General features: G+C 33.4%; 3 protein-coding genes and 1 pseudogene across 5 annotated transcripts; 2 read left to right on the plus strand and 2 right to left on the minus strand.

The window, feature by feature from the left end:
• Window positions 1-6552: 6552 nt before the first annotated feature.
• On the minus strand, window positions 6553-7165 carry LOC127905057 (uncharacterized). The gene has a single exon (XM_052451219.1). It carries the CDS (start codon window positions 7050-7052, stop codon window positions 6774-6776), a length of 279 nt encoding a protein of 92 aa, XP_052307179.1. The 5' UTR covers window positions 7053-7165; the 3' UTR covers window positions 6553-6773.
• Window positions 7166-10843: 3678 nt separating this feature from the next.
• Window positions 10844-14251, minus strand: LOC7458227 (CMP-sialic acid transporter 1). Its single transcript, XM_002304510.4, has 8 exons — window positions 14083-14251; window positions 13603-13686; window positions 13306-13520; window positions 13078-13156; window positions 12665-12834; window positions 12221-12407; window positions 11497-11574; window positions 10844-11387 (listed from the first exon to the last, which is right to left on the minus strand). The coding sequence occupies exons 1-8, from the start codon at window positions 14131-14133 to the stop codon at window positions 11244-11246; spliced, it is 1008 nt and encodes a 335-aa protein (XP_002304546.1). The 5' UTR covers window positions 14134-14251; the 3' UTR covers window positions 10844-11243.
• Window positions 14252-17023: 2772 nt separating this feature from the next.
• LOC112327006 (uncharacterized) lies at window positions 17024-17825 on the plus strand (annotated as a pseudogene).
• Window positions 17826-21909: 4084 nt separating this feature from the next.
• On the plus strand, window positions 21910-25409 carry LOC7497826 (uncharacterized). 3 transcript variants are annotated; one of them, XM_024598279.2, is made up of 4 exons: window positions 21910-22287; window positions 22407-22520; window positions 22765-24819; window positions 24967-25409. In XM_024598279.2, the coding sequence occupies exons 3-4, from the start codon at window positions 22830-22832 to the stop codon at window positions 25116-25118; spliced, it is 2142 nt and encodes a 713-aa protein (XP_024454047.1). In that variant the 5' UTR covers window positions 21910-22287; window positions 22407-22520; window positions 22765-22829; the 3' UTR covers window positions 25119-25409. The 3 variants fall into 3 exon arrangements, with proteins under 3 accessions (XP_024454047.1, XP_052307131.1, XP_002303628.2); XM_052451171.1 differs by having other exon boundaries at window positions 22478-22520; XM_002303592.4 differs by having other exon boundaries at window positions 21910-22520.
• Window positions 25410-25415: the final 6 nt, after the last annotated feature.

Consider the following 25415-nt stretch of genomic DNA (forward strand, 5'->3'; position numbering starts at 1 on the left):
ATCCTGACGAGGCTTATATAGTTGGCACGAAACCGGTTGAACCGGTAAGACGGTAAGCAAAGGAGTGTGGGGTCCAGGCGCATGTTTCGGTAGGAGAAAGAGGATAGCCATGTGTAGAGACGTTAGTTTCCAGCTACAAATAGATACCCGCCCAAACGATTTGAACAAGTCTATTTCTTCAAAATTAACACAGATGATTTTTAAAAACAAAAATAGCACGAGCAAAAAAAAGATTTTTAAAAATAACACTTTTCAACAACAATTTTTTCTTGAAATATCTAAAATCTAGATAATAAACCTATATCATGCTTGTTTCATGAAAATTAATTTTTTAAAATTATTTTTCAAACTTTTTTATTATTATTAGATAAGCTTTGAATGCCAGCAATAACAATCTTGAATATTTATATATTCTATGGTCAGAAAAATAACATACAAAATGTTGAAAAATTAGCTAAAACTAGCCTAGTAAATGAAATTTAAACCGAACAAAATTTTGAAATTTAATTTTAAAAAATCTAAAATTAATTAGAAAAATTAATAAAAATTAATCTAAAACAACATATTCTTATTTTAATTTGAGCTATAACAAGGAAAATTTACTATAGAATCTGACCTGTAAAATGCATTGACAGAATTCCAGCCACATCCAGCAACAATTGAATTAAAAATTATGTATGTATTTTTATAAAAAAATAAAAAAACACTTATTAAACACGTTCAAGTGTTTTTTTGAATTTTGATTTATTGATATGATTCAATCAACTTGATGAGTTAAAAGACAAATCGGATAACCAGTAAATCTCTATAATATTTAGATTTTACTATCTAAATATTTTTTTTTTGTTAAAAAATAAATTGATATGACTTGCAGTATAATACTCGTAAAAAAATCTAGTTTTTACTACAATGCCCAAGTTTTTCTATTCTTTTCAATCGTATCCTTGTTCTTTTCATAAAAAAAAAACCTTCTAAGAAATACTCAAACAATAAAATAAACTATGCTTTGCTATATTTTGGATATAGTCTGTGCTGTATGCATACAATTAATGCTGCATGCATGGTTACTTTTAAATTAATTTGTCTATTAAGATATTCTTTTATCACTGCTCAAGTTTTGAATCTAAAATAGGACTCTTGTCCCAGCCGACACAGTTCTTATTTAAAAATAAATTAAAACTATCATTCTATACTATACCATGTTGGAATTAATCCAACTTATTGCATATTGCAATACAGCCTTTAAATCAAAACTGGTTCATTTAAAAAAAAGAAAAAAAGAAATTAGCAATACAAGTAGCAGGAGATAATATTTTTTATTTCTATGTAATAATTGGGGGATCATTATGGTTACTTTACTAGAAAAATAACATTTATAATAATTTTTTTTTAACGTGGATGTCCGAGTTAGCTTGTACGTACCTCGACTAATCTTACAGGTCCTGAAATTAACAATTATATAAATTTTTAATAATTATTATATTAGCAATTATAGAAATTGAATATAAAATTATAGAGAAAGTAACCTTTTAATTTCAAACTCCATGGTTAACAATTACAATACTTTGCTTCTCTGAAAGAGTGACTACTTCCGTTTGATTTTCTTCATTTTTCTACATAGAAAGCTGGACAAAATTAATGATTTATTTATTTATTGACATGATATGATGACACGACACATTAATTAATAACTCAATAATTAACTTAAAAAACACCGCTAGTTTACAAGATACAGCTTCGCAGCATAAAATTTTTGGCAATGAAATGCCATGATTGATATTAATTAAATATCTGACAAAAATACAGTGGAAGCGGTTGCAATTTCGGTTAACACGTGGCATTTAGAATCCTGTAGTGCTACTTTCCTCCTGTAACGGCACAAGTTAGTTTATACCTTCGGAATCTTGTACTGGAGCCAGCAAATGCCAACGAAGCTTCTGACTTTGGAGCAACTTTGGAAATCACTAATACCTGATCACGACAGCCAATGCCAACTAGCATTCCTATTTTTAAAGGATTTTCCTTGCTTACGAAGGGTGATCATGCAATTATAAATACTTCTTTTTTAAAATATTTTTTTATTTAAAAATATATTAAAATAATATTTTTTTAATTGTATTTCTCTTTTGTATTTTCAAAATGCCAGAAAATGCCATCCTTATTGTGTGTGTAATATAAATATATTTAATCTTTTTACTTATTATTAACCAAAAATATAATGTAAAGATATGTTTAGGAGTAGCTACTATATATGTGGAAGGGAAGTTTAGAGATTTTGGCCTATATTTAAAATACCTTAACAAATGAATTAATTGGATAAACACACGCCACTTCTCCATTAAGCTAATAACAAGACTCAAATATTAGATCACGTACATGCTTAATCTTTCTTCTTTCTTTTTACCTAAGCCGAACCGTCGGTCGCTTCTTTTTTTTTTTTAGTTTAATGTGGGTGTCCAGGTCAGCTTGCGTGCACCTCGACTAATCCCACGGGCCCTAAAGTTAACGACCATATAAGCCTCCAATGACCATCATATAAGCAACCACATGGCTCGAACCTGAGATCACAGAGGAAACAAATCTCTTGATTTCAAGTTTTTATTACTGGACCACCACCTAGATAGTTTCAGTAGCTACTTTAATTATACCATGAAAGTGGAAGTATGTACGATCGGGCCATGGGAAGACAAAAGAGCCGAGGCATTCGACATTAATAGCTAAACCAAGCCTATACTTTGGGCCACGACGAAACTTGTACTAGAAGCCCTTAGCACATTGAGGTTCATTTCTGTACCAGAAGCCCCTTATATCATCAAAAAGTAGTTGAATATATATAAGCAAATCAAAACTTTCCAGCTCTGGATCATGAAACCCTAGGAGAAAAGAAACCCTAAGTCACAACATTGCGCGACCAAGATGATAGGTATTTATCTGTTTGGATGGTGTAATATTATGGATATATATATAATAGTGAATCTCTTGTAAAATTGGTTTTCCAGATTGGCTCCTAATTGGTGTATGAAGTATTGCAGTGCTGTTCAAGGCTAGCTCATGGCCGCCATGACTCACTCCCTTTACTAGCAACGATCATTGGTTGCTTGCTGATAAGAGACTAAGTAAGTTTGCATCGATCACCATGTGAACGAACGGAGCTCCTATATATGAATCAATCAACAATAATGCATCGATCCTTAATTATTCAAGATCAGTACTGGTCCATCTCAACAATTAATAAAACCCAGCGCGGCAGCTAAAGGTACAACACATCCATTGTCAATATTCATAGAGTTCTTAATTATATGAAGTACTGCTAATCATGGCCGTTCGTGCCTAGCAACCTTAATTAATTATTATACATATATATAGATAGATATTGTTTTCTAGCTAGGTAATGTTTAACCTTAAGTCTTTTTCAAGAATTTTGAAAGCGGGGATTGAATCAACAAGAGGAGAGATGATAGGCCACAAATATATATTACCTGCAAATCCAGCAAGGAAAGGCGACTTCCAATGTTAAAAATTAAAGTTACCCGTCTCTTGAATGCATGATCAGGCTTAATTAGTGAATCACAAAATCAACAATTAATATGGTATTATAACTAATATGAATTCTTAAAAAAAATAAACAAATGTGTTTGCTTAACCAATTTTATATAAAAGATTAGGTTGTTGGGCAAAACTTAATAAATAGTTTTCTATTAATCTTTAATATAATTTCTTCAAGTAAAAACACTTTAAGTTTTAAATTTTCACAAACTAACTATTATTTCGCACAGAAATATTTAATTAATTTGAAGAATAGGATATATAGTAGGAATTAAACTCGTAATAATATCAATACTCTAATACCGTGTTAAAAAATTAGTTCTACCCAATAAAACTTAAACTATTAGACAAAACTCAATGAGTGATTTTATTACTCTGGTTTTAGAAATGATTTCATATTACTCTCTAATATATCATTTTAATTTAAAGATTTTTAAACTTGAAACTTGTACCTTACCTATTGATTTTGTTTTTATTTTAATTAATTTAATTAGATAAAATGCTTTTTTAAGCTTGAAACTCTTAATTTTATTAGTTTAATTACAGAGAATAAATTAAAGATGGCAAGATTAAAATTTCTTATCACTTGATTATTAAAATTTTAATAACATATAAAAAACTATCTTTAACTCAAAAGATTTCATGGGTTCACATAGAATAGTAAGGTTTCACGTTAATTTACTACGTCTTGCATTGGAGCCCCCACCATGCAAGTGGACTTCAATCGGGAACAGTTCATAAACTTGATTTTAATTTGTCTTGAATTACTTCATCCTATTAATCACATTGATCAGACAAAAATAAAAAAAGTAAGATAATCTAGCTAGTGCCTGATTGCTTGCCTGGATATATAGGATATAGCAAGAGAATTCAGACAGCAAAAACATCATGGAAAATGACAGATGCATGAAATTCAAGTCAGCATCAGCGGGAAGGATACATTTTCTACAAGAAAACTATTTATTAAATTGCATAATATTTATCCAATCCAATGCTATGTTCCTGTCGTGGAGCAGAGGGCACTAGTTATTGCCACATTCAATTAGGAACCTACTATAACCAACTTGCACACGTAGTACTGTGTCATTGAATATCATGACAACTTTCATCGGAATTTCTTCTTCCCTGTTGTTGCATCGATCAGAAACTAGCTAGTTATCTCATGAATAATGGATTAATATTCTAGCATCTAATTCAGATTATTTTTTTGTTTGATTTAAAAATAAAAGAATTGCATGTGAATTATAATTAAATATTGTTGATTATATATGCTACTATTAAGAAAATACATAGCATAGTACTAAACAGTGTAAAGTTTCAATAATCACTATATTGGTATATTGTAGTTTTAGAATTCAGAATATACAAAGTATAACCTAAACATAAACTAAATATGTTCTAGCATAAATATAAGTTTGCCGAACAATTCTATAGTCATAAGGTCAAACTAAAACATTTAAACATAATTAATAAGCATGCTTGAAAAAAATTACTTAAACAAAATCTAAACTAAATTGTTAAAAATACTTGCTTAATTAAGCACTTAGAATTTGATTTAGATGAAGATTTGTTATTGTCAATAATCAGTCATTTATTCTTAAAGTTTTAATGCTTCCTCTTAGTGTAAACGAAATGATTAAAATTAGCTTCTCATCAAGATTCTAATTAATATCGTCATTTTATTTAGTTGTATCACAAAACAAGTTCCATAAACTCTAAAAAATATGACTCAAAATCTTTTTATAAAATAATAGACCTCAAGTTTTAGAGTAGAAGGAAAAACTAGAGCATAAACTAAAGAAAAGTAATCGGGAATAAATGAGGTCAAGAAAAATTCAAAAATCTTTGCGGGCTTAAAAATTATTTCATAACAAACCTGGAATCTAAAATCGGAGCCCGTGTCATGCCAAACCGAGCAAGTGCGCTCGTGTGACTTACATCCAAAGCCTACTTCACCTATAGTCTCTCTCTTCTAAAAAAAGCTTTGGTGTTTTATAGAATCATCTTTAACTTATCAATGTCTCATCATATAGGCTACAAGATAATCTTGTATTTTTTAGAAGTAAATAGAGAGTTTTGAATTTCATAAAACAAATCAATCAAGGGTGTTTTATAATTAATTTTTTAATTATTATTAATTTTTTTTAATCAAGTTAGTTTTTCATGTTAAAAAATTTTGTTGGAAATTTTACTCATTTTTAATTTGATCTTAAATGTACTTATTAATCATATTTACAAATAAAGTTTCTAGTGCCTGCATCCTGGCCTCTTGTTGAATTCATCAAACTATTGATTATAAAACTTATAATAGCAAATTTATGACTGATTGAGAATGGGAAAAATTGCTTGCCCAACATCCAAATTTACCCCGAGACGACAAACAACACAAAATTGATGGTTTATATATCAAATTTAAGGAACGTTCACATATAGGATATGTGCCAAGCTATCATATTAAAATCCCAATGCAATGGTTCTTAGTTTACTATTGAGGGAAAAATCACTAAGAAATATTGATAATCTATCATATTAATTAGTCTTGATGTTGACTGTATCCAATTTGATAAAGAATCTACATTATTAGTCTAGCAATCTTCTGAGCTTGTCACCTCAAGAGTAAGAATTTAATATATATATATATTGACCTATGAACTGCATAATTAATAACGTCGTGTCTATAATTAATTTTATTAGTTAACCACATAATACAATTATTATTACATGTGGTATTTTTTAATACAATGACCCCCTTTATTATAGCGAGACGAGGAGGTTGATGCTATTCTTTGAGTTTCTCCCGTGCTTCAACAGGGTCAACCTTTCAGCGAGATGTTTTCACCCTGGTGAACCTCTAGAATTTAGCAGAACAAAGCCTCTAGAATTTAGCAGAACAAAGCTAGCATATATATATATATATACAAGGAAGAAGGAAGAATGAGACATGAGCAGAACAAAGCCTCTAGAGCTAGCATATATATATATATATATACAAGGAAGAAGGAAGAATGAGACATGAATACCAGTTGATCTATATATCAACTTACCGGCAATCTTCAATATATTTAATAGGAAAAAAAACACAGTTAAAACTAGGATATGGATTTCATAAACATGCTAATAATTATTTAATACATGATTTTCTTACTACAATACATTACATAGATTGAGTTACGTACAACATGATAGTATGTGCAGAAATTTGATGATCACCATCAAATTGAGGACTTTCACTCATTCTCTGAAGGCCAAAGGAAGGCTCCCATGGCAAACTTCCTCTTCTGGTTAGCATCTCCAATAGCAGGCAGCCCGTACTCTTTCAACAAGCAGTCCAATCTCCACTCAGGCATGGTCTCGTAGTCAGACTTCTTGTACCTTGGGTAATGCAGTGGCATCTGGAAGCAAGAGCAGGTGCCTCTTTTGCTTGCTTGATGCTGGTTATACCCATTAGGCCTCAAGTCTTTAGGCATGGCCGAGCTGACACTGCTTGGGCAGCTAACTCCACTCATCTCAACTATCAACTCTCTGTCTTTTGAGCATAATCAGGGCTAGCAATTGGCCTCTTATAGACAACCTAGAGAGTAAGGTTGAACATTTGAGCACGTCCTAGAACCTAAAAACCACAATTTTGATGGCATGCATTAATGACCTGAAAGTGAAGCTTTTTTTTTTTTCATGGTTTTATACTTGTATTGTACGCATGCTATGATGTTAATGAGGGCTGAGTTCCATTATGCAATATATATCTTCTTGCAATGACAGCTACATATCACAATCCAAATTAAATGCATGAAAAAAGAACGTATGGCTACAATTCCTTTACCATTTGAATTATAATCATATATCATCTATCTAGGTATTTTCAAACGTTCAATGTAGAAACGATATTTAATGCACTTGCCAACCAACCCAGTACCTCAAAAAGTAAGAATATAGTAACCATTTAGGTGGTGGCCCAATGGTAAAAATTTGGGATCAAGAGGTTTGCTCCCTCTGTGGTCTCAGGTTCGAGCCCTGTGGTTGCTCATATGATGGTCACTGGAGGCTTACATGGTCGTTAACTTCAGGGCCCGTGGGATTAGTCGAGGTGCGCGCAAGCTGGCCCGGACACCCACGTTAAACTATATATATTGGCCTTCATGTAACCAGAAGTCTTGACATATAGAGTTTAACTCAGATGGTAGATCCCTGAAATAAGAATTGCTTGGAAATATGAAAGGTTAGATGATCTGTGCTATCCAAGGGCACCCTCTTCCTCCACTACACTAATTTAAGCATTTAAGGGTTCTTCAAAAACACATGAGAGACACCAGACCCATTTATTTCAGCCATTCCATTTTGTTCAGTTAGTCTAGTGTTAGCTTTGCGAAGCCCTAATCTCTTTAAAGTTTCGGCGACTTCACCAAAACTCATGCTACTCAACTTGATGATGTCCACCTGCCGCCCCTTTATTTTATTCGTAGAGTAGGTATCGCGAACTCGTGGATCAACTCAAATTTCTTCTAGTATAAAAAAAATATGTGCAAGTAATGGTAACGGTTTCAAAAAAAATATAGATTTTAAGAACTAAAAAATCTATATAAAAAAAAACTATTACAACGAATAATATTATACGAGGTGATGACGAGTCAAAGCAACCAACCGCCTTTTTTATTTTTTTTTGTTAATTAATAATAATGATATGTTTACATCCTTGTTTGTCATTTTTTTTCAATTAATGTGGATATTTGGGTCAGCTTACGGGCACTTCGACTAATCCCACGGACCCTGAAGTTAACGACCATCTAAGCGTTCAGTGATCCTAAGGTTTGTGAGATTCGAACCGGTGATTTTTAAAAACCAAACCCAAAATCTAATAAGTTAAATTACACTACTCAATCTCATTGTTATTATTATTATTATTATTATTATTATTGGTTATGATTGTGTAGGAGAGTGCTAGGGCAGAAGGACGCTTGCGAGGAGTTACAACGGCTTGATCAAGCCCTAATCAACACCTGGTTTTAACCTTGGGTTCTTTGCTAGCCATTCATGGTGAACGGGATGGCCTTATGATCCAAAAGGCATACTATAAATGGGCTCCACCGAATGGGGACAAATCTGTATCACTTCGTTTTTATCTGATGAACCCAATTCAGATCCAATCATTTTAATATCGAGCATAATCGAAGGCTGCTTGACTCAGCAATATTATTTAATAATATTAGCCCCCACAAAAATGTGGGATTTCTTATGCAAGGACTCTTCCTTGTGTCGAGAGGTCGAGAGGAGCAGCCTCTCATGCTATTCCTTGCCTGCTTCGATGGGTAGTTCGTCTTCTTCACTAGGGCGGCTTGCTCGATTCACCAACTGACCTATTCTAAAATGGAAAGAATGGGTTTCAATTTTCAAGCTACCATCCTATATGATCTGATCTCTAATATTTATATGCTATCATCATCCACATCATGTGTGGTGAAATATCTTCTCTACTCTTAATAGAAATAACCTTCTCATCCTTGATCACTACCAGGGATGTATATGCAAAATATTGAACAGTTCAGAGCTGTAGGCATGAAAGAAAAGATGGATCAATCATCAGAGAGTAATGAGTGGCCAGCGAGGTTGTTTGGGAATGCAATTGGCAGTGCGTTTTAAAATTATTATTTTTTAAATTGTTTTTTTATATTTTTAGATCGTTATAATATTTTAATGTTAAAAATAATTTTTTTTAAAAAATTATATAAATATTTTTCCGAATAAAAACACTTTAAAAAATAATTGTTATTTAATAGAAGAAAAATGCTATGTTCTTTCCTTTGGTAGAATCTTTCATGTCAGAATATATTGAAGATTCATGAAATAGTAATCAATTAAAAAGAAAAAAAACTTATCAACGTCTGTAATGAGTCATAGTGATGCTTTGAACATGTGTATAATATGCCATTAATCAGCACAGCTTCATCAATTGGAAAAGCCATTACTTGTCCTGATACATTGGTCCTGTCCATGCAAGAGGAGTTCTTCAATTAGGAAATACATCAAGAAACTTGATGTACTAAAAGACTTTCAGATGTTTTCAATCAGGTCCTACCAATCATATCTGTTCATGTCGTGGATGAGAAGGCATATTATATGTGATTTTCATATTCAATTAGTAACCAAATTGTTAGCGCTAATAATGTATTTAGCAAGGACAAGCAGATTATTGTTGACACTAATATATGGTTTTCATGTAGGCACACTTACTAATAATCACTGCCTACCAAATGACGGATTGTTAACATTTCCAACAGCAACAGCCCAATCTCTACTCAGGCATGGCTAAAGTCCCTCTTCTTGTACCTGGGATACTGCCTGCAATGGCATCTGGAAGGAAGAGCAGTTGTTTCCTTTTGATGGCTTGATGACGTTATTTTTATCCTTGAGGCCATAACCCTGCAGAGGCAGTGCTGGGCCAGCTTCTCAACTCTCTTTTGTGAATAAGCATGCCTGGTAATTGACATCTATAGGCATCCAAGAGACTAAGGGAGAACATTTGATCATGTACTGCAACTTTAAAAACTTAATGTGGATTTTCATGGATTTTTAGTATAGGCATTAATAGTTCTATGTGGGCATGTTAGAGAACACAAAGCTACACGTGACACTCCAAATCAAATGCTCAAGGAATCGTATGGCTAGAATTTCCTTACTATATGAACCATAATCATAAAATAGCATATAATATAGTTTTTTTTCGAGATCAAGGTGCGTCTTTCAAGCTAACTTTCAGAAATGAAGAGTAATTTTCTGTTTTCTTGAACAATTCATTCATCAAAAGGTCATTATTCTACACCTTTTGGATTTCAACATAGAATGAGAATAAGTTTAGGTGATTACTCTACACCTTCTTTATGCAAGGATTCTCTTTCTTAGGGCGAGGTGAGGAGAACATGCCTTGCCTAGGCTAGTCTTTGTCCCAACTCTATTGTTTTCAAGAGTCGTCTCTTTCTTTACCAGGTTAAATCGATTGATCAGCAGATCTAAATTTGATTTGAATGGAAGGAATTGATTTCAAGCTCTTCAGGCTAGCCTTCTTTATTCTTTTGCCTGAATTCTAGAGGTCATCTCTCGAATACAGGTTGACCATTTGCTAAATAATCTGCATCATGTGGCGAGATTTTCTAAGGCTGCCGAAGTAATACTTTTAATAGATAGAAGCACGGCACTGTCGGCATAAAAGAAGCGATGGGGTCAAGATCAGACACTAGAAAATCCAACGTTCATCCAACCAAAGGAAGTCTCATGAGTCTTAAATGGAAAATTTGAAGAAAAGAGCTGGCAAATATCTCATACCTTGATAGCATCTGTCACCTGCAAGTACAACAATGTTTCTGGATGATAGTAATCAATGAAAAAAATGGACATAAGAGGAATTACATTACAAGAATCTCATGATTGATAATGATTCTGAATTCTACTTTGAACTTGCATAATCAGCTGATACTGCAAATAATTAGACAAAATTGACCTTTTTCTCTTTCGAAACTAGAGCCAAAATCTTAATAGATGGGTTATATAGCATTTGTTAACAGTGGAGAAGAATTCAGTTGTTTGTAGAATGGGTTCTGATTAAAGGATATCATGCTTCTTCATGCCTGCTGTGCAGAACAATTGCTTTCATGCCACTTTCAATAAGCAATTGGCAGAGGCTAATCTTTTGAGATGTGCAAGAAACATCAGGAATCTGTTCTTCGCTCAACTGCTACTTCTTTCAGGCTCTCAGGAGCAGCTCTGACTTGTGTAGGCAAATCCACAAGCATGTTTGGAGGGGCAAAATACATGTGCAGTGACATCATACAGATGATTGTACCCAATAAAAGCTACAGCATGACAAGGAAAATAAAACATCATTGATGGTATCGAAATCAACCAGCATATGCTATAGGCAGAAAGGATTTTATATTTGATAACCTGTGAGTGCATGAGTACCTGCAAAGTAGGCTTGAGGTTAAAGAGGTACACAGACAAAACCATTGTTAGAAGCATTGCCAGTGATGTAGAATACACCTGAAACAGGAAGAAACAAAGTATAATATTTTAATAAAGGCACTTGAGGCTAAAGGGCCTAAATTACAAGTAAAAAGACTCTCAAGACTTTCGTACATCCTATAACACTGGTGGCATGTAAAGATATTTTGTCAAAAACCTGGAGCCTTGTCTTTTACCAGCAGTCTTATGAGCATGACTATAGCAGACTTTGAGTTCAAAATGGAAAATTACAGTTAATAAAGCTTGAGCATCCTATACATTGTGAGGAAATGGCTTTGCATATGATGCCAGAAGAATGAAGTTCTCATAAAGCCCTCTTCCGTCATGGTTTCAGGCAGATTCATGAACAAACAGATAGTATGGAATGATGACAAGCAAGGGTAGCTTTGGGGCAACCACCCCTGACTGGATCCAGAGAGATCCTGGGTCTTAGTCCTCCCTTGCCCTCTTCAGCTTGAAAAGATGGAGATATTATAGAATGATACTACAGTATATAAATGAAAAATCAAGGGAGCATTCTAGTTTCTACCAATCCTTTCACAACATTGTCATTGAAATTTTCTCATCATCTGCATCTATGGGACACACGGCACCGAGGGATATTGTCATGCTTGTGTGCATCCTCTGAGAAAGATTTATGACGGGCCATAAAAAAAGAATTTACCTTCACAATATTATCAGCATACTTCATCAACCATGAAACCAACAAGCCAGTGGATCCAAGATTCAGAACAACCATCCAAGTTGTAATACTGTAGCCATTGAAAAGGCGTTGCCACCAAGATCCGTTCTCGTAGCCACCTCTGTAATCATCCAGGACAAGCCGAGCCATATTGAATATCGAGCCAAATCTGAAATGGAAGGAAATACCTACATCATCATCGTGATGAATATAATAATATATTTTACCAAGGAATGACTCCACATTCTCTATTGCAAATAGCATGTACATAGAGCAGGGTCAGGAATATATAAAGAAGTGAAAGATAGGTCCAAGAGCTTGGAAGAAGATATCAGATCAAGATTTCTAGCATGACTACTTGTATGCAACATTACTATAATAATATATGGAAAGGAAAAAGTCATTGAGTGGAGAAAAGATACCTACGTATATAATTGTACATTTTGCCAGTACAAGCTATCATTGTTCTTCTTCATAAGAAACTCTGTGTAGACACCTGCTAATGCGGATAGACAAGCAGATAGTACCCCCAACATATAGCCTTGGATTGGAGCAGCAAACAAAGAATCACAGGATGCTTCTCCACAACCTTTGACCTACAATAAAAGAAAGGGCATAAATAGTTTTTTTTTCTTTTTTCTGGTTATGGATAAATGTTAATCAAAAGAGAATTAGGATCATGAAAAAACTCATTAAAACAAAGACAATGATCATGTCGTTAAAACTTTAATCTCGATAAGAACTTCCAGTACACAAGTACAAAAAACCAAAGAACTAAACAAAGCATGGAGAGTAAAAACAATAGCTTAAATAACAGCACAGACAATTCAAATAATCACCTGGCTCGTGGTTGTTCCAACAGCTAATAGAACAATTGCCATCCACTGCAGATTAGAGAGTCTCCTCCTCAAGAATAACCTAAAGAATGAAGTTTAGAGAAGGGGGGGGGGGGGGGGGGCAGTCAATGGATCAACTGCAATGATGCTAAATTCATACTAAAAGACATGTAACTCGGAAAGTTAAGGATCAAAGGGCATAGTTTCATAATCATAGTACAAACTAGGCACCTGAATAATATCGCAGTGGTAACAATCTTCAAATTACCCATTATCTGATATGTGGACGTATCCACATAAGTCAATGTAGCAAACTGAACATTGTTATGAATTAGATATATGATTGAAGGAATAACATATAAGCGCACACTCTTCCATTCTGTAGTCACCCTGGTAGACGGTGATATCCGACATTCTCTCCAAAGAAGCAAAGTAGAAAGCAGCAGCTGCATTTTTTAAATAAACAGGAATGTCAAATTACATGGACAAAACCGGTTAACAAATCATGATCCAAAAAAAAAAAAGTACCTTGAAAACTTCAGCAAGAAAGGGTACAGTGGCATAGTCGTACAAATACTTTCCATTGCTCTGAGATAGAGTCGTCAAAATGCCCTACCAGCATAATATAAAAGGAGGAGGATAGGTTAATCATTAATAATTTAACATCTTCTGAAAAACAAGCATAAAAATTACTCTTCTAAATACAATCTAACTTCCTCGGATGCTCTCCACGTCCTCCAACCATCACAGCACACGAAATCAATTCACTCATCTTATTCGATCAATCATCCGGTTTTTCTATTATTCATCTTTTCTTTCTCAAGACAGAAATGCCTGATCTCTCTCTTTTCTCATGTTCTTATAATTATTAACTCTTAATTACATTTTCATAATCAAGAAATCAATAGCAGTGGCTAAAAGGAATTGTAGATTCAAAACTTAAACAAAAAAATCAAAGAGATGTATCGAGATTTTAAGGAAATAGTTAGGGATTTGAAAGTGAGTGACCTGGGAGCTGGTGAGAATTGTGAGAAGTACGGCAACGAAGTACCACTGCATCCTTGTCTTCCTCGATTTCCTCGCAACTCTACTATTACTACTACTATTCTCTCTGCCTTCTTTTCTTTCCTTTCTCAACTCCTTCCCCCCTCCAGCAGCTTATAATTATTTTTGTTCTTGGATGATATATTAATATTTTGAATATAGTCATTATATAATTACAATTACGTCCTCTCCTTGATACAAAAAGTATCTGCTAGATAATTGACACTTCGGATTAAATATTTTTAAACATAAAAAAAATTTAGTAAATTATAACTTATTTTCTGGAGAAAAAAATAAATTAAAAACTATATAGAAATGATCTCATGTTACCTCTCTATATCATTAATTCAAAAATAACTTAAATAACCAATAAAAATATATTTTAATTCAAAACAAATTTAAGATAATATTTTTTTAAAAAAAATATTAAAATGGTAACATATTAAATTGATCTTAGTTAATAAAGGTTAATCTGTCAAATCCACGATCCAAATCATAAGACTATAATAACTCTATAAAAGATAAATTAAAATAAATTATGAACCATAATTTTTAATATATTTAATATTAAAAAATAAAATAAAAAAAATCAATTAAAAAATTGATAAAAAAATGACACGGATCAACTAAGACTAACCCGCTAAATCCATGATCTAGGTCATGAGACTAAGTTAACCTTATAAAAAGCAAACCGAAATAAATTATGAAACTTAATTCTTATATTAATAAAATATTATAAGATGAAATTGAAAAAAATAATAATTAAAAAAAGAAAAGAAAGAAGATCTAAATGAACTGAGTTAACTTACCAAACTCACAACCCGAGTAATGAAATTAGGATAACATCACAGAAGACAAGCTGAAACAAATTGTGAAGCTTAATTTTCAATCAACATAACATTAAAGTATGAAACTCGAAAAAAAAAAGCAATTAAAGAGGACAAAAAACATGAGTTAATCAAGTTAATTTTCAAAATTTGTGACTCATGTCATAATATTAGGATAACTTATAGAAACCAAATCAAAAAAAATTACAAAACTCAATCCTTAATAAACTCAATATTAAATAAATAATAAAAAAAGAAGATGATGTATTATTTTACTTTGCATCCGTGTTTTAGAAAATTACACTATATATTATATTCTTAGTCAACTTAAAAGTTAAAACAAAATAAAAAATAAATAAATTTATCCTCCTATATAATACAACACAAACGCACAAACTACATTTCAATCCAATATACACAGAATTAGATTCTCCTTTTATATGATTTTTTTCTCACTGTAAGTGTTCTTGTCATCTCTTCACAAACATATAATTCACTTGAATCTTAAAGAACTATCAGATGATGCACGTTTTTATGTACAAAGCTTTTTGCGTAGTTGAAAAGAAAAGAGAAGAAGAAAAAGAAAAGGAAAATAATGGCTTCGATTATTTCTCGTGAGTTTGCTGAAAATTGAAAAGAAAAAGGGGAGAAAAACATGAAGAAAAAATAATGGTCTACAATATTTCTTGTGGGCTTGTTGAAGATAGAAAATTGAAAAGAAAAAAAAAAGAAGTTAACTATGGTGGTCGTTAGGGTTTATTTTAGTTTAATGACAAAATTATAGTATTAATATTACAAGGGCTATAATTTAGCCATTAAATAAAATATAATGATAATTTTATAAATAATCTGATATTTTTTGTTGGCTTTTTTATATAGGAAATTAAGTAATATAAAATTATTAAAGTTTATGATATAAAGTGTTATATTTAAAAATACAAAAATAAAACAAAAAAATAATAACCTCAATGTAATTTTCCCTTAACTAAACTAATCTTCCTTCATTGATCATAATCGTCTGTCGTAGCACAATTAAACCTGCTATTGTTGTTAATAGATTGATTATGGCCCTCTAGCCCATAGTTTTGAAATCCGGCCCGGCCCGGCCCGGCAGATTGATTCGGAATCCGGTCGATCCGGGGCTGGAACCGGGTCGAGTTGAAGAAAAAATAGAAAAATTCATGACCCGGTGTGACCCGGCCAACCCAGCGGGTTGACCTGGTGATCCGGTCAAAAACTCGATTGACACTCGTTGACTTTCTTTTTTTACACTAAAACGACGCCGCTTTGAATTTTTTTTTAAATAAAAATTGACCTGACCGATCCGGTGACCCGATCAAAACCTGAAACTCGAATCTTAAACCGGACTGGATTTTTAAACCGGACTGGATTTAAAAACTATGTTCTATCATATTTTTTTGTACCCAGATAAAAATATTTTGTAAAATTTCCGTTTTTTAAGTTTTTAGAGAGAGAAATTTCCTCCAATTACTCCCAAAACATTGACAAACTCGTCACATCATAGGTCTGGTGCCTTTATGCGGGGTTGGGTTGTTATCGGATATGTTTGACTAATTTGTTTAATATTCAATAATATAAATTAAGTTTTTAAGATGTTTGATTCCGAAACATTTAATTAAGTTGTTATTTTTTTTAAAAAAAAAGAGGTCTAACTGCACAATATAAATGCGTATTATATATCAATAAACACTACTTTAAGTGTGTTTTAAGCAAATGAAGAGTAGAGCTTTAATATTAGCAATGTTAAGAATCATGCCGTTTGGTTTTTCTTCATTGAATACAAGTCCTTGCTTATAACCCATCTGTCTTGGAGTTCGTTGGCAGCTTGTTTTTCTCTTAAGAATTAAACTTGATGAGAATTTCTCAACACCGTGCAGAACCTTCTCCCCGGGAAATCGAAATTATGAAGATCTGTACAGATGAAACATTGCACTGATAGAGTTTGTTAACTTCATGGAATAGCAGGCTCAAATCACTCATTGATTGCAATTTTTTCTAGGTTAATATAAACCTGTCTCTTGTCTGCGACCACTCGGTAAAACGCACCCCCGTCTAAGATGTATCTCCCATGCTTAGGGAACCAAAACGGAAGGTCGTCGTCATCGGAAAACTCAGGATATTTCACTTTACATTTTACTTTTAGTAGCCTTAGTGTGCTTATATGTTTTCTTGTTAGTGACTAAAAAGAGGGAACTTGTTTACTTGATGCCCATGTATATGCCAATATTCAAGTCGGGTGGATAGAAGGCGTCCTTCCATGGAGTCATTTTCTTTCTACGAGTTTTTGCTTGGGATGTCATGGTTTGAGTAGGGATCGATGTGGTGGGGTCCAAGTTGACTAGTTTCTGCTCATGATCTTTATTCTCATTAGTATGCCTCTTTCGAGCCTTCATCTATGATAGCTAATTGTGATCCTTGCCGCGGAAAGTACGTACATGGCCTGTTGCCTGATGTTTCGTGGTGATGCTGTGCCCAATAAGGACGTTAATGTTGATGTTGCCACCATCAAGACCAAGCGCACTGTTCAATTTGTCCCCACTAGATTCAAGTGCGGTATCATCTACCAGCCACCCTCTATTGTTCTTGTTCTTGGTGATGATCTTGCCAGGGTGCGGAGAGCTGTGTGCATGATCTCCCTACTCCACCAGTATTGCGACTTAATTGCGAGGTGCCTCTCTCACGTTGACCACAAATCTGGCCTCATGTATGCAAAACGTGCCTTTTCGTGCACTGGTATATTGGTGAGGGTACGTAACAGAGGAAAGTGAGTTCTCCGAGACTCGTGAGGATCTTGCTGCATTCGAGAAGGATAATGAAGAGTTTTGTGTGAAATCAGCTGAGGGTTATCTAGTAGCCTAATATAAATGATGTGTTTCCGTTTGGCAGAGGCCATGTTGCCTGTTTCTCTTAGAGTTTGTTTGTTTATTTTGTTGTTTTTGTTTTTGAAGCAAACCACGGGAAAGAAATATGAGGTAACGAATAGAATTTTATTCACTGTTCATGAACCTTACTATTATTTGCGTTGAAAACACAGGATTATTGAAAGCAGTACAATGCTGCTTCTTCTATTGTGGAGAGTGACTCTACTGTTCACGTAAACAGTGAAGACTGTCTCTACTATTCCAGTTGGACCGGGTCCGACCCAGTAAAATAAAAAAATTAAATTAAATTAAATTTTTATTTTTAATTGTGTTTTATTCGAAAAATTAGTGTTTAACATTATTCAATTACACTCCATAAATTAGACGGAGATCGCTTGATGACGTAACATTCGTAGAATTTGATCGCAATCTCAATTTTATTCCTGATTAAATTTTACTTGATGTTGTTGCGCGCTTAAGAAATCAAGGAAACTGTAGTAGTTGTCAGATGTATTTCATACGTGATGGAATTGTAGATAGTTTAATGGAACAATAAAAAAATATTTTATATAAAGTATTATTTATTTCATGATGTAATAGCAGTAGTTAAATCTACCATATTTAAATTTAAAACCATCAATATTAATATATATTTTTAAAAATTATTTTATTAACTCAATTTGAAAAGCAATCTTAACCAAACACATTAAACTACTTTTTGTTCAACCTCAATTTCAACCACAGTTTTAACCAAACATATATCAATACCAAACCATCCTCAACCAAAAGTACTTTTTATAAAATATTTTTTTTCAAACCACAACCACAGTTTTAACCAAATATATATCAATACCAAACCACCCTCAACCAAAAGTACTTTTTATAAAATATTTTTTTTCAAACCACAACCACAAAAACTACCACAATACGAATGTTTTTGTGTAAAGAGCTGAATTGAGACATTTTAAAATTAACTTATTTGATCAGGTTTAATAACATAATTAAAAAATTATTTATAGTTTTAATATTTTTTTATATTTTAAAAAAATTAATTTGATTAGCAACGCATAAAAAAATATGGTAAAATATCCTAGTTTTTATTATGTTGGGTTTGTCCTGCACTTCCATGCAAATCTCTTTATGCTTTTACCTATAAACACGCTCACTCAATTAATTATCTGTCTATTTAACTCTCCTACATAAAACAGAGTTAGCTTAGAAAGAATATATGCGTACCAATAGCACAGGTATGAATGTGCTTCTAACTTTGTTTATACCACTGGCAAATAGTTTTTATAACAGTAATAAAAAAAATAACAACAACAATAATAATAATTAGTATTATTTTTATAGCAATATTTTTTCACGACCAGAAGTATTTTTTTTTCAATTAATTCTACAAATAAATACTTTATATCATATGAATTCAAATAAATGGTTTTTCAAAAACATTGATTGAAATACTCAAATTCAAAAGGTAAATCTTTTTAACCATCTAACCAATTATTTTTAATACCAAAATTCCCAACTTGTAGCCAATGGGAAGCAACGAGCCCTTGCGTTCATAAAGTATTCTCAGAAACGAGAAAATTATAATGCAGGCGTTAGGCATGAAGCAAACACAGCGACCTGCCATTATTATTATTATTATTATTATTAACAATAATAATATCTAACATCGTGGCCCCACGCCGTCACGTCTAAATGGACGTGCCAGGCAATATCATTCCATTACGCGCCATGTGGCAATAACACGTACTTTACGCTGGTAGGACGGTCAAGCACCTGATGACCGTTACGAACTTCAACCCCCTGTAGTCTACAGTCTGCTCCTCCCATCGAACAATAATAATGACCAGATAGGTGGCTACGTTTCCCGCGGGTCACGGACAATTTCTTTCTTTTTTTTTAACGTAGAAAAAAGCCATATAAATATATTTTAAAATCTTTTATGTCCGGTAATTCTTAAAAATTTAAATATAAAAAGATAAAATTAAAAAAAATCAATAAATAAAAAAAATAAGCATAAATAACTCGTAAATTTAAGTGAGGCCATCAAAACTCACGAGCATGATCATGTGAATAAGATAATCTGATAAAAAAAAATAAATTTTAATTTTAAAAAGAACTGGATTTTGAAGGACAAAACCATAAAAGATTTTAAAAAAATGACCTCAAAAAATATGTGGACCACTCAATTAAACTTGTTGTCTAGATCATGAAATGAAGATAACATGATTGAAAGGAAACCGAAGAAAATAATAAAGTTTATTTTTTAAAATGAAGAACTTTGAAGAATGTAATCGGGAAAAAAATAATGTTAACCCGTGTTAACTTTCTAAACTTAAAATCCTAGCTAGTGACTAAATTAGAAGAACTCTATTTAGAAAATCACCATTTTAAAACTCAACTTGACCCGATGGATTGACCCATGACCTAGGGCTTAATTTGGATTGAGTTTCAAAACATTTTTTATTTATTTCGGGGGGGGGGGGTCTCTGTGAAAACTCGTTGACTATTTTTTTTTATTTTAACTTTTTTTATAAAATAAATTGACTAGGGTTAATCCACCTGATTCATGACCCTGCACTTGCCCCGAGTCGGGTCTAAAAATTATGGGAAACACCACGAAGACTAGCTCCCATTAAATGTCAATATTAAAAAAAAATTAATAAAATAAAGAACTAATTTGAAAATAATAACAATGAGAAGACAATCTAAATTTTGAATCAAATGGCAAAATTAAAAAGAAAAATCAAATTATAAAAAAATCCCAAAAAATCAACAGAATGAGGGTTAATTTTTTTTAAAAAAACCAAAATTATAGATCCAAAGATAAAATTGAAAATAAATTAAAATTTGATAAAAAAGCTAAGAATAAAAATCAAAATTCAAAATAACGAGGGTCAAATCTTAAGTATCTTTGAATTAAATGGCAAAATTAAAAAGACAGAAAATTCACAAAAAAAATCCAAAACAAAAATAAAAATCAAGAGAAAGAGAACTAAATTTGAAAAAAATAAAAAATCATGATCATGGATCCAGATGACATTAAAAACAAATTAAAATTTGATAACAACACAGAGCATCAAAATTAAAAATCAAAATAATAAGAGTTAAATCTAAAACATAAAATAAGAGGACATATCTGATCTTTTGATGGCTAACATGAAATTCAAGGGGGAAGAGACAGAGAAGAGAAAAAGAAAAGAAAATGGCAATTGGCGATAAATCATCACCTTAACAACCACATGTGCACCCATGTAGAAGAGGGCATCGAGTAGCTTCCATCGCCATAGCAGAAGTTGGCCTGTCTCCACGGGACAATGGCTCATGCGTTGCTTTAAGGGTGCAGAGCTTCACCACACATTGACTCGTGCATAACAAGTGCCAACATCTTTTTTTTCCTCTACTAATTTTAAAAAATGGGCAAAGATTGGATTACCCCCAACTCAACTAATAATACCAAAAAAAACATAGAAAATAACAGAAACATCCCTGGACGCAAAGCTTAGAAAAATTGATTTTAAAAGCAATTTAGTCAATCTAATTTTTAAAATAAAGTTTAAAACCAAAAATACTTTTTTGATACGAATTTAATGAAAATAACTTTTAAGAACAATGTAGTAATTTTACTATGTAATAAAAATATAAGCCGATCATAATGCCCCTTGTAAATTTGGCAATGAGATTTGTATCCCATAAAAAAAAAAAAAACTGAATTACCCTCCTAACCAAGCTTTTTTTGTCTGGAAAGGGTAAAAGGGACCAAATAGTTGAATTCACCTCATCACATCCATGATTGGTGTTATTCGAAAGACTAATTTATTAGATCAATATTAAAAACATATGAGCATTAACAAATAATAACTTCAACATCAGGTAGTAATCGATGGGTTATTTTATTTGTAATTCGGAAACAAATTGGAAAAATCCACCATGTATTGTATTAGTCCACAAGAAAATAATGTTTCTCAATTTTTTAAATCATAACATAAATGGCTTTTTTTTTCATTGAATCATGGTGAATGAGGTTCTCTGTGTGTGTGTGTGTGTGTATATATACATATGAAAAATCAAAAGCGAAAGTCGCGGGAAGCTATAAATATGGGAGAAAGGAAAACAAGGGAGACTTGTCTCCATAGAAACCGGGACTAGTTCAACGGTCAAGCCTTCTTGGTTCTTGCTCTCCCTCTCCCTCTTCTTCAGTTTTGTAAAGAAAGGCAGAAAAACTAAGAGGGAAAAATTGAAAGAAGAAGAAGAAGAAGAAGAAGCAGTTTTTGCTTATATTTGGGGAGTTGAGAAATTAGACAAGTCAAAGCAGTTTTTGCTTATATTTGGGGAGTTGAGAAATTAGACAAGTCACCTTGAACTTTCCGTTTCTTTTTTTTTCTTCTTCTTTTGTAACTGTTTTTGTATCCTTCAGGTGCTTTTCGGGCAGCTTTTTGGTTCCTTAACCGGTCAGTTTGCTTGTGTTTTTTTCTATTTGTTTGATTGTCTTTTGTTTTGTGTGTGTGTTTTTTCTTTCGGTTTGCCTTTTGGGATAGCATATAGAGATGGGTTATTCATCTTTGATCAGATTGGAGAAGGGGCCTTCGGATTCTTTGTTGATTTGGCAGAATTTGATTGCAGTCTTCATTTTCTTGACAGCTGATTTGGTTGAGGTCAAGAAAGAAGAAGGTTTTGGCTTCAGGTATGGATTTAATCTGGTCCTTTCTTATATATTTCTTCAATTCATTTCTTGTATTCAAAACATCTTGTAAGAATATAATATATGTTGTCCGAACTCTGATGTTATATAGTCTTTAATTTATTTTTTCTTTTAATGTTTCTGCTTTGATTTGCAACATGTTCTGATGGGTTCTTAATCTGATTAATATTTTTTGTTGCAAGCCCTGGTTTTTTAGTGCTGTTTGTTGAATTTTTAAACTTGACAGGCAAACATATTTTTTTCATTGCTTCATCTGGGGTTAATTACCTTTCCTTCCATTTGGAGATTCGGATGGAACAGTTCAGGCAGACAGGGGAAGTGTTGGGAAGTTTGAAGGCTCTGATGGTATTGCAAGATGATATTCAGATCAATCAGAAGCAGTGCTGTTTGCTGGTTAATATCTTTTGTTTGGCCTTTAAAACGATAGCGGAGGAGATCAAGCAGAACCTAAAACTAGAAGAGAAGAACACCAAGTGGAGGCCTCTTGAAGAGCCTTTGAAAGAGGTGTATAGGGTATTCAAAGAAGGGGAACTTTATGTTAGGCGTTGCTTGGATAACAAAGATTGGTGGGGAAAAGCTATTAGCCTTCATCAGAATAAGGACTCTGTTGAGTTTCACATCCACAACTTGCTTAGCTGCTTTCCTGCTGTTATCGAGGCGGTTGAGATTGCTGGAGAAATCTCTGGACTTGACCAGGAAGAGATGACAAAGAAGAGGGCAATGCTGGTAAAAAAGTATGATAGGGGTTGGAGTGATCCGAAACTTTTCCAATGGAATTTTGGGAAGCAGTATTTGGTCCCTCGGGAAATTTGTAGGCAGATGGAGAGGGCTATGAGAGAAGATAGATGGCTTCTTATTGATACAATCAAGGAGAAGAGAAGGGCATTGCCACCAGGAAAGAGTGAGCATCGACTTGGAGAACTTTTGCTGAAGAAACTAAATGTACTAGCACCAGCTAATGGCAAACTCCCACCAAGTTCAATTTTGTTAGAAGCAGAAGATTACCAAGTGAGGAGAAGGTTAGGTGGAAATCAGCACAAGGAAATTCAATGGCTAGGGGAGAATTTTGCTTTGAGACATTTCTTTCACGATTTTGAACCGTTGAATTCCGAAATTTCTATGCTTTTGTCCCTTTCCCATCCCAACATAGTGCAGTACCTCTGTGGCTTTTATGATGAAAACAAGAAGGAATGTTTCCTTGTAATGGAATTGATGACCAAAGATTTCTATTCTTACATAAAAGAGAACAGCAGTCCGAAGAAGCGGGTTTTGTTCCCTCTTCCAACTGTAGTTGATATTATGCTTCAGATTGCAAGAGGAATGGAATTTCTCCACTCACGGAAGATCTACGTGGGAGATTTTAATCCTAGTAACGTCCTTCTCAAACCCAGGAAATCTACAGAAGGTTATTTTCATGTGAAAGTCTCAGGGTTTGGCTTAACATCTGTCAAAAATCATTCTTCTCGACACTCATCGCCAGAGCCAAGTCCAGTCGATACTTGCATTTGGCATGCCCCAGAAGTTCTGGCAGAGCAAGAACAGGCAAGAAATGCCAGCAGTAAAAAGTACACAGAGAAAGCAGATGTTTATAGCTTTGGGATGCTTTGTTTCCAGCTCTTGACAGGGAAACTTCCCTTTGAGGATGGGCATCTTCAAGGAGACCAAATGATCAATAATATAAGAGCAGGAGAACGGCCATTATTCCCATCCCTTTCACCAAAATACCTTGTAAGCTTAACCAAGAAATGCTGGCATACGGAGCCAAGTTATCGCCCTACTTTCTTGTCTATTTGTAGGGTTCTGAGATACATCAAGAAGTTCCTTGTGATGAACCCTAACGACGGTCAGCCTTATATACAGTCGCCGCCTGTAGATTTTTATGACTTGGAGGCAGGGTTTCTAAAGAAGTGTCAAGGGGAGGTGACTTGTGATCTGCCTTCAGTGTCACAAATTCCATTTCAAATGTTTTCTTATAGGCTTATAGAGAAAGAAAAAACTTGTGTACAAATTAAATTTAAGAATTCTGAAGCAGCAAGTGAAGCAGCCTCAAATGGCTGGGATGAGAGTAACTCTGTAGTGGAGGATCATCACGTACCTTCAATTGATGCCAGGTCGTTTACATCTGACGTGAAGTCTGTTGGTTTTGATATGAAGTCGACTTTCACTGAAGTTCCAGACAGGAAAATTCCATCTGACTTGAGGTCAGTTCGTTCCGAGCCCGCTGATAAGAAACTACTGTTGATAAAGAAAACTACCAGCGTGAAGGTCAGAAAAGTTCCAGGTAAGGTTTACCTTTTCTCACAATGTAGGTTTCAAATTTATCTTAATCTTCCTTTTAATTAGGTTTACTCTGTTTTTAAAGATTTACAAGTAGCATTGCACTTGAACTGAAATAATGAAATTTAAGAATGTTGGCCTTGTGATGCAGGAAAGCCAAAACCCCTACCACCATCGAAATCATTGCCATGGACGCCACCAGGGCACAGCATGAAGATGAGATGCGAGAGTCCGAAACCATTATCCAAGAGCAGCATGAGCCCAATCAGACGCAGATCACCTGGACAAGCTTCAAACCCTTAGAAATCTTACTTTCTGTCACCTTCCCAAAATTAGTTGACAGCATACGGAATCAGATTTCTTTCTCCGTGAAATTATTGTAGATTTGGTTTGAGTTTAGAACTTTTTTAAACTTTGTTATAAGTTTGTGTCTTAGCAATTCAGCAAACAAAAAAAATAAATAAAAAATGAACAAGAAGAAAGTTGCGTGTCAGGATTGGAGCCTTTGTACTTCTGCTCAAGCTGATTTTTGATAATCTCTTAGTCTGATACTTTCAGGAGATGTTAAGTTTGAATACTTTCCTTGTGGGGAAATCTTCC

This window comes from Populus trichocarpa, chromosome 3, assembly GCF_000002775.5.
Source record: "Populus trichocarpa isolate Nisqually-1 chromosome 3, P.trichocarpa_v4.1, whole genome shotgun sequence".
NCBI lineage: Eukaryota > Viridiplantae > Streptophyta > Magnoliopsida > Malpighiales > Salicaceae > Populus > Populus trichocarpa.

What these genes read in the sequence shown, in the direction of transcription:
- LOC127905057 (XM_052451219.1), bottom strand. Translation starts at nt 7,052, where the DNA reads ATGAGTGGAGTTAGCTGCCCAAGCAGTGTCAGCTCGGCCATGCCTAAA.
- LOC7458227 (XM_002304510.4), bottom strand. Translation starts at nt 14,133, where the DNA reads ATGCAGTGGTACTTCGTTGCCGTACTTCTCACAATTCTCACCAGCTCC. An exon ending in ACCACTGCGATATTATTCAG is followed by an intron (nt 13,157 to 13,305) that starts GTGCCTAGTTTG and finishes TTCATTCTTTAG; the next exon opens with GTTATTCTTGAGGAGGAGAC. An exon ending in TTGGAACAACCACGAGCCAG is followed by an intron (nt 12,835 to 13,077) that starts GTGATTATTTGA and finishes CTTTTATTGTAG; the next exon opens with GTCAAAGGTTGTGGAGAAGC.
- LOC7497826 (XM_002303592.4), top strand. Translation starts at nt 22,830, where the DNA reads ATGGAACAGTTCAGGCAGACAGGGGAAGTGTTGGGAAGTTTGAAGGCT. An exon ending in GAAGGTCAGAAAAGTTCCAG is followed by an intron (nt 24,820 to 24,966) that starts GTAAGGTTTACC and finishes CTTGTGATGCAG; the next exon opens with GAAAGCCAAAACCCCTACCA.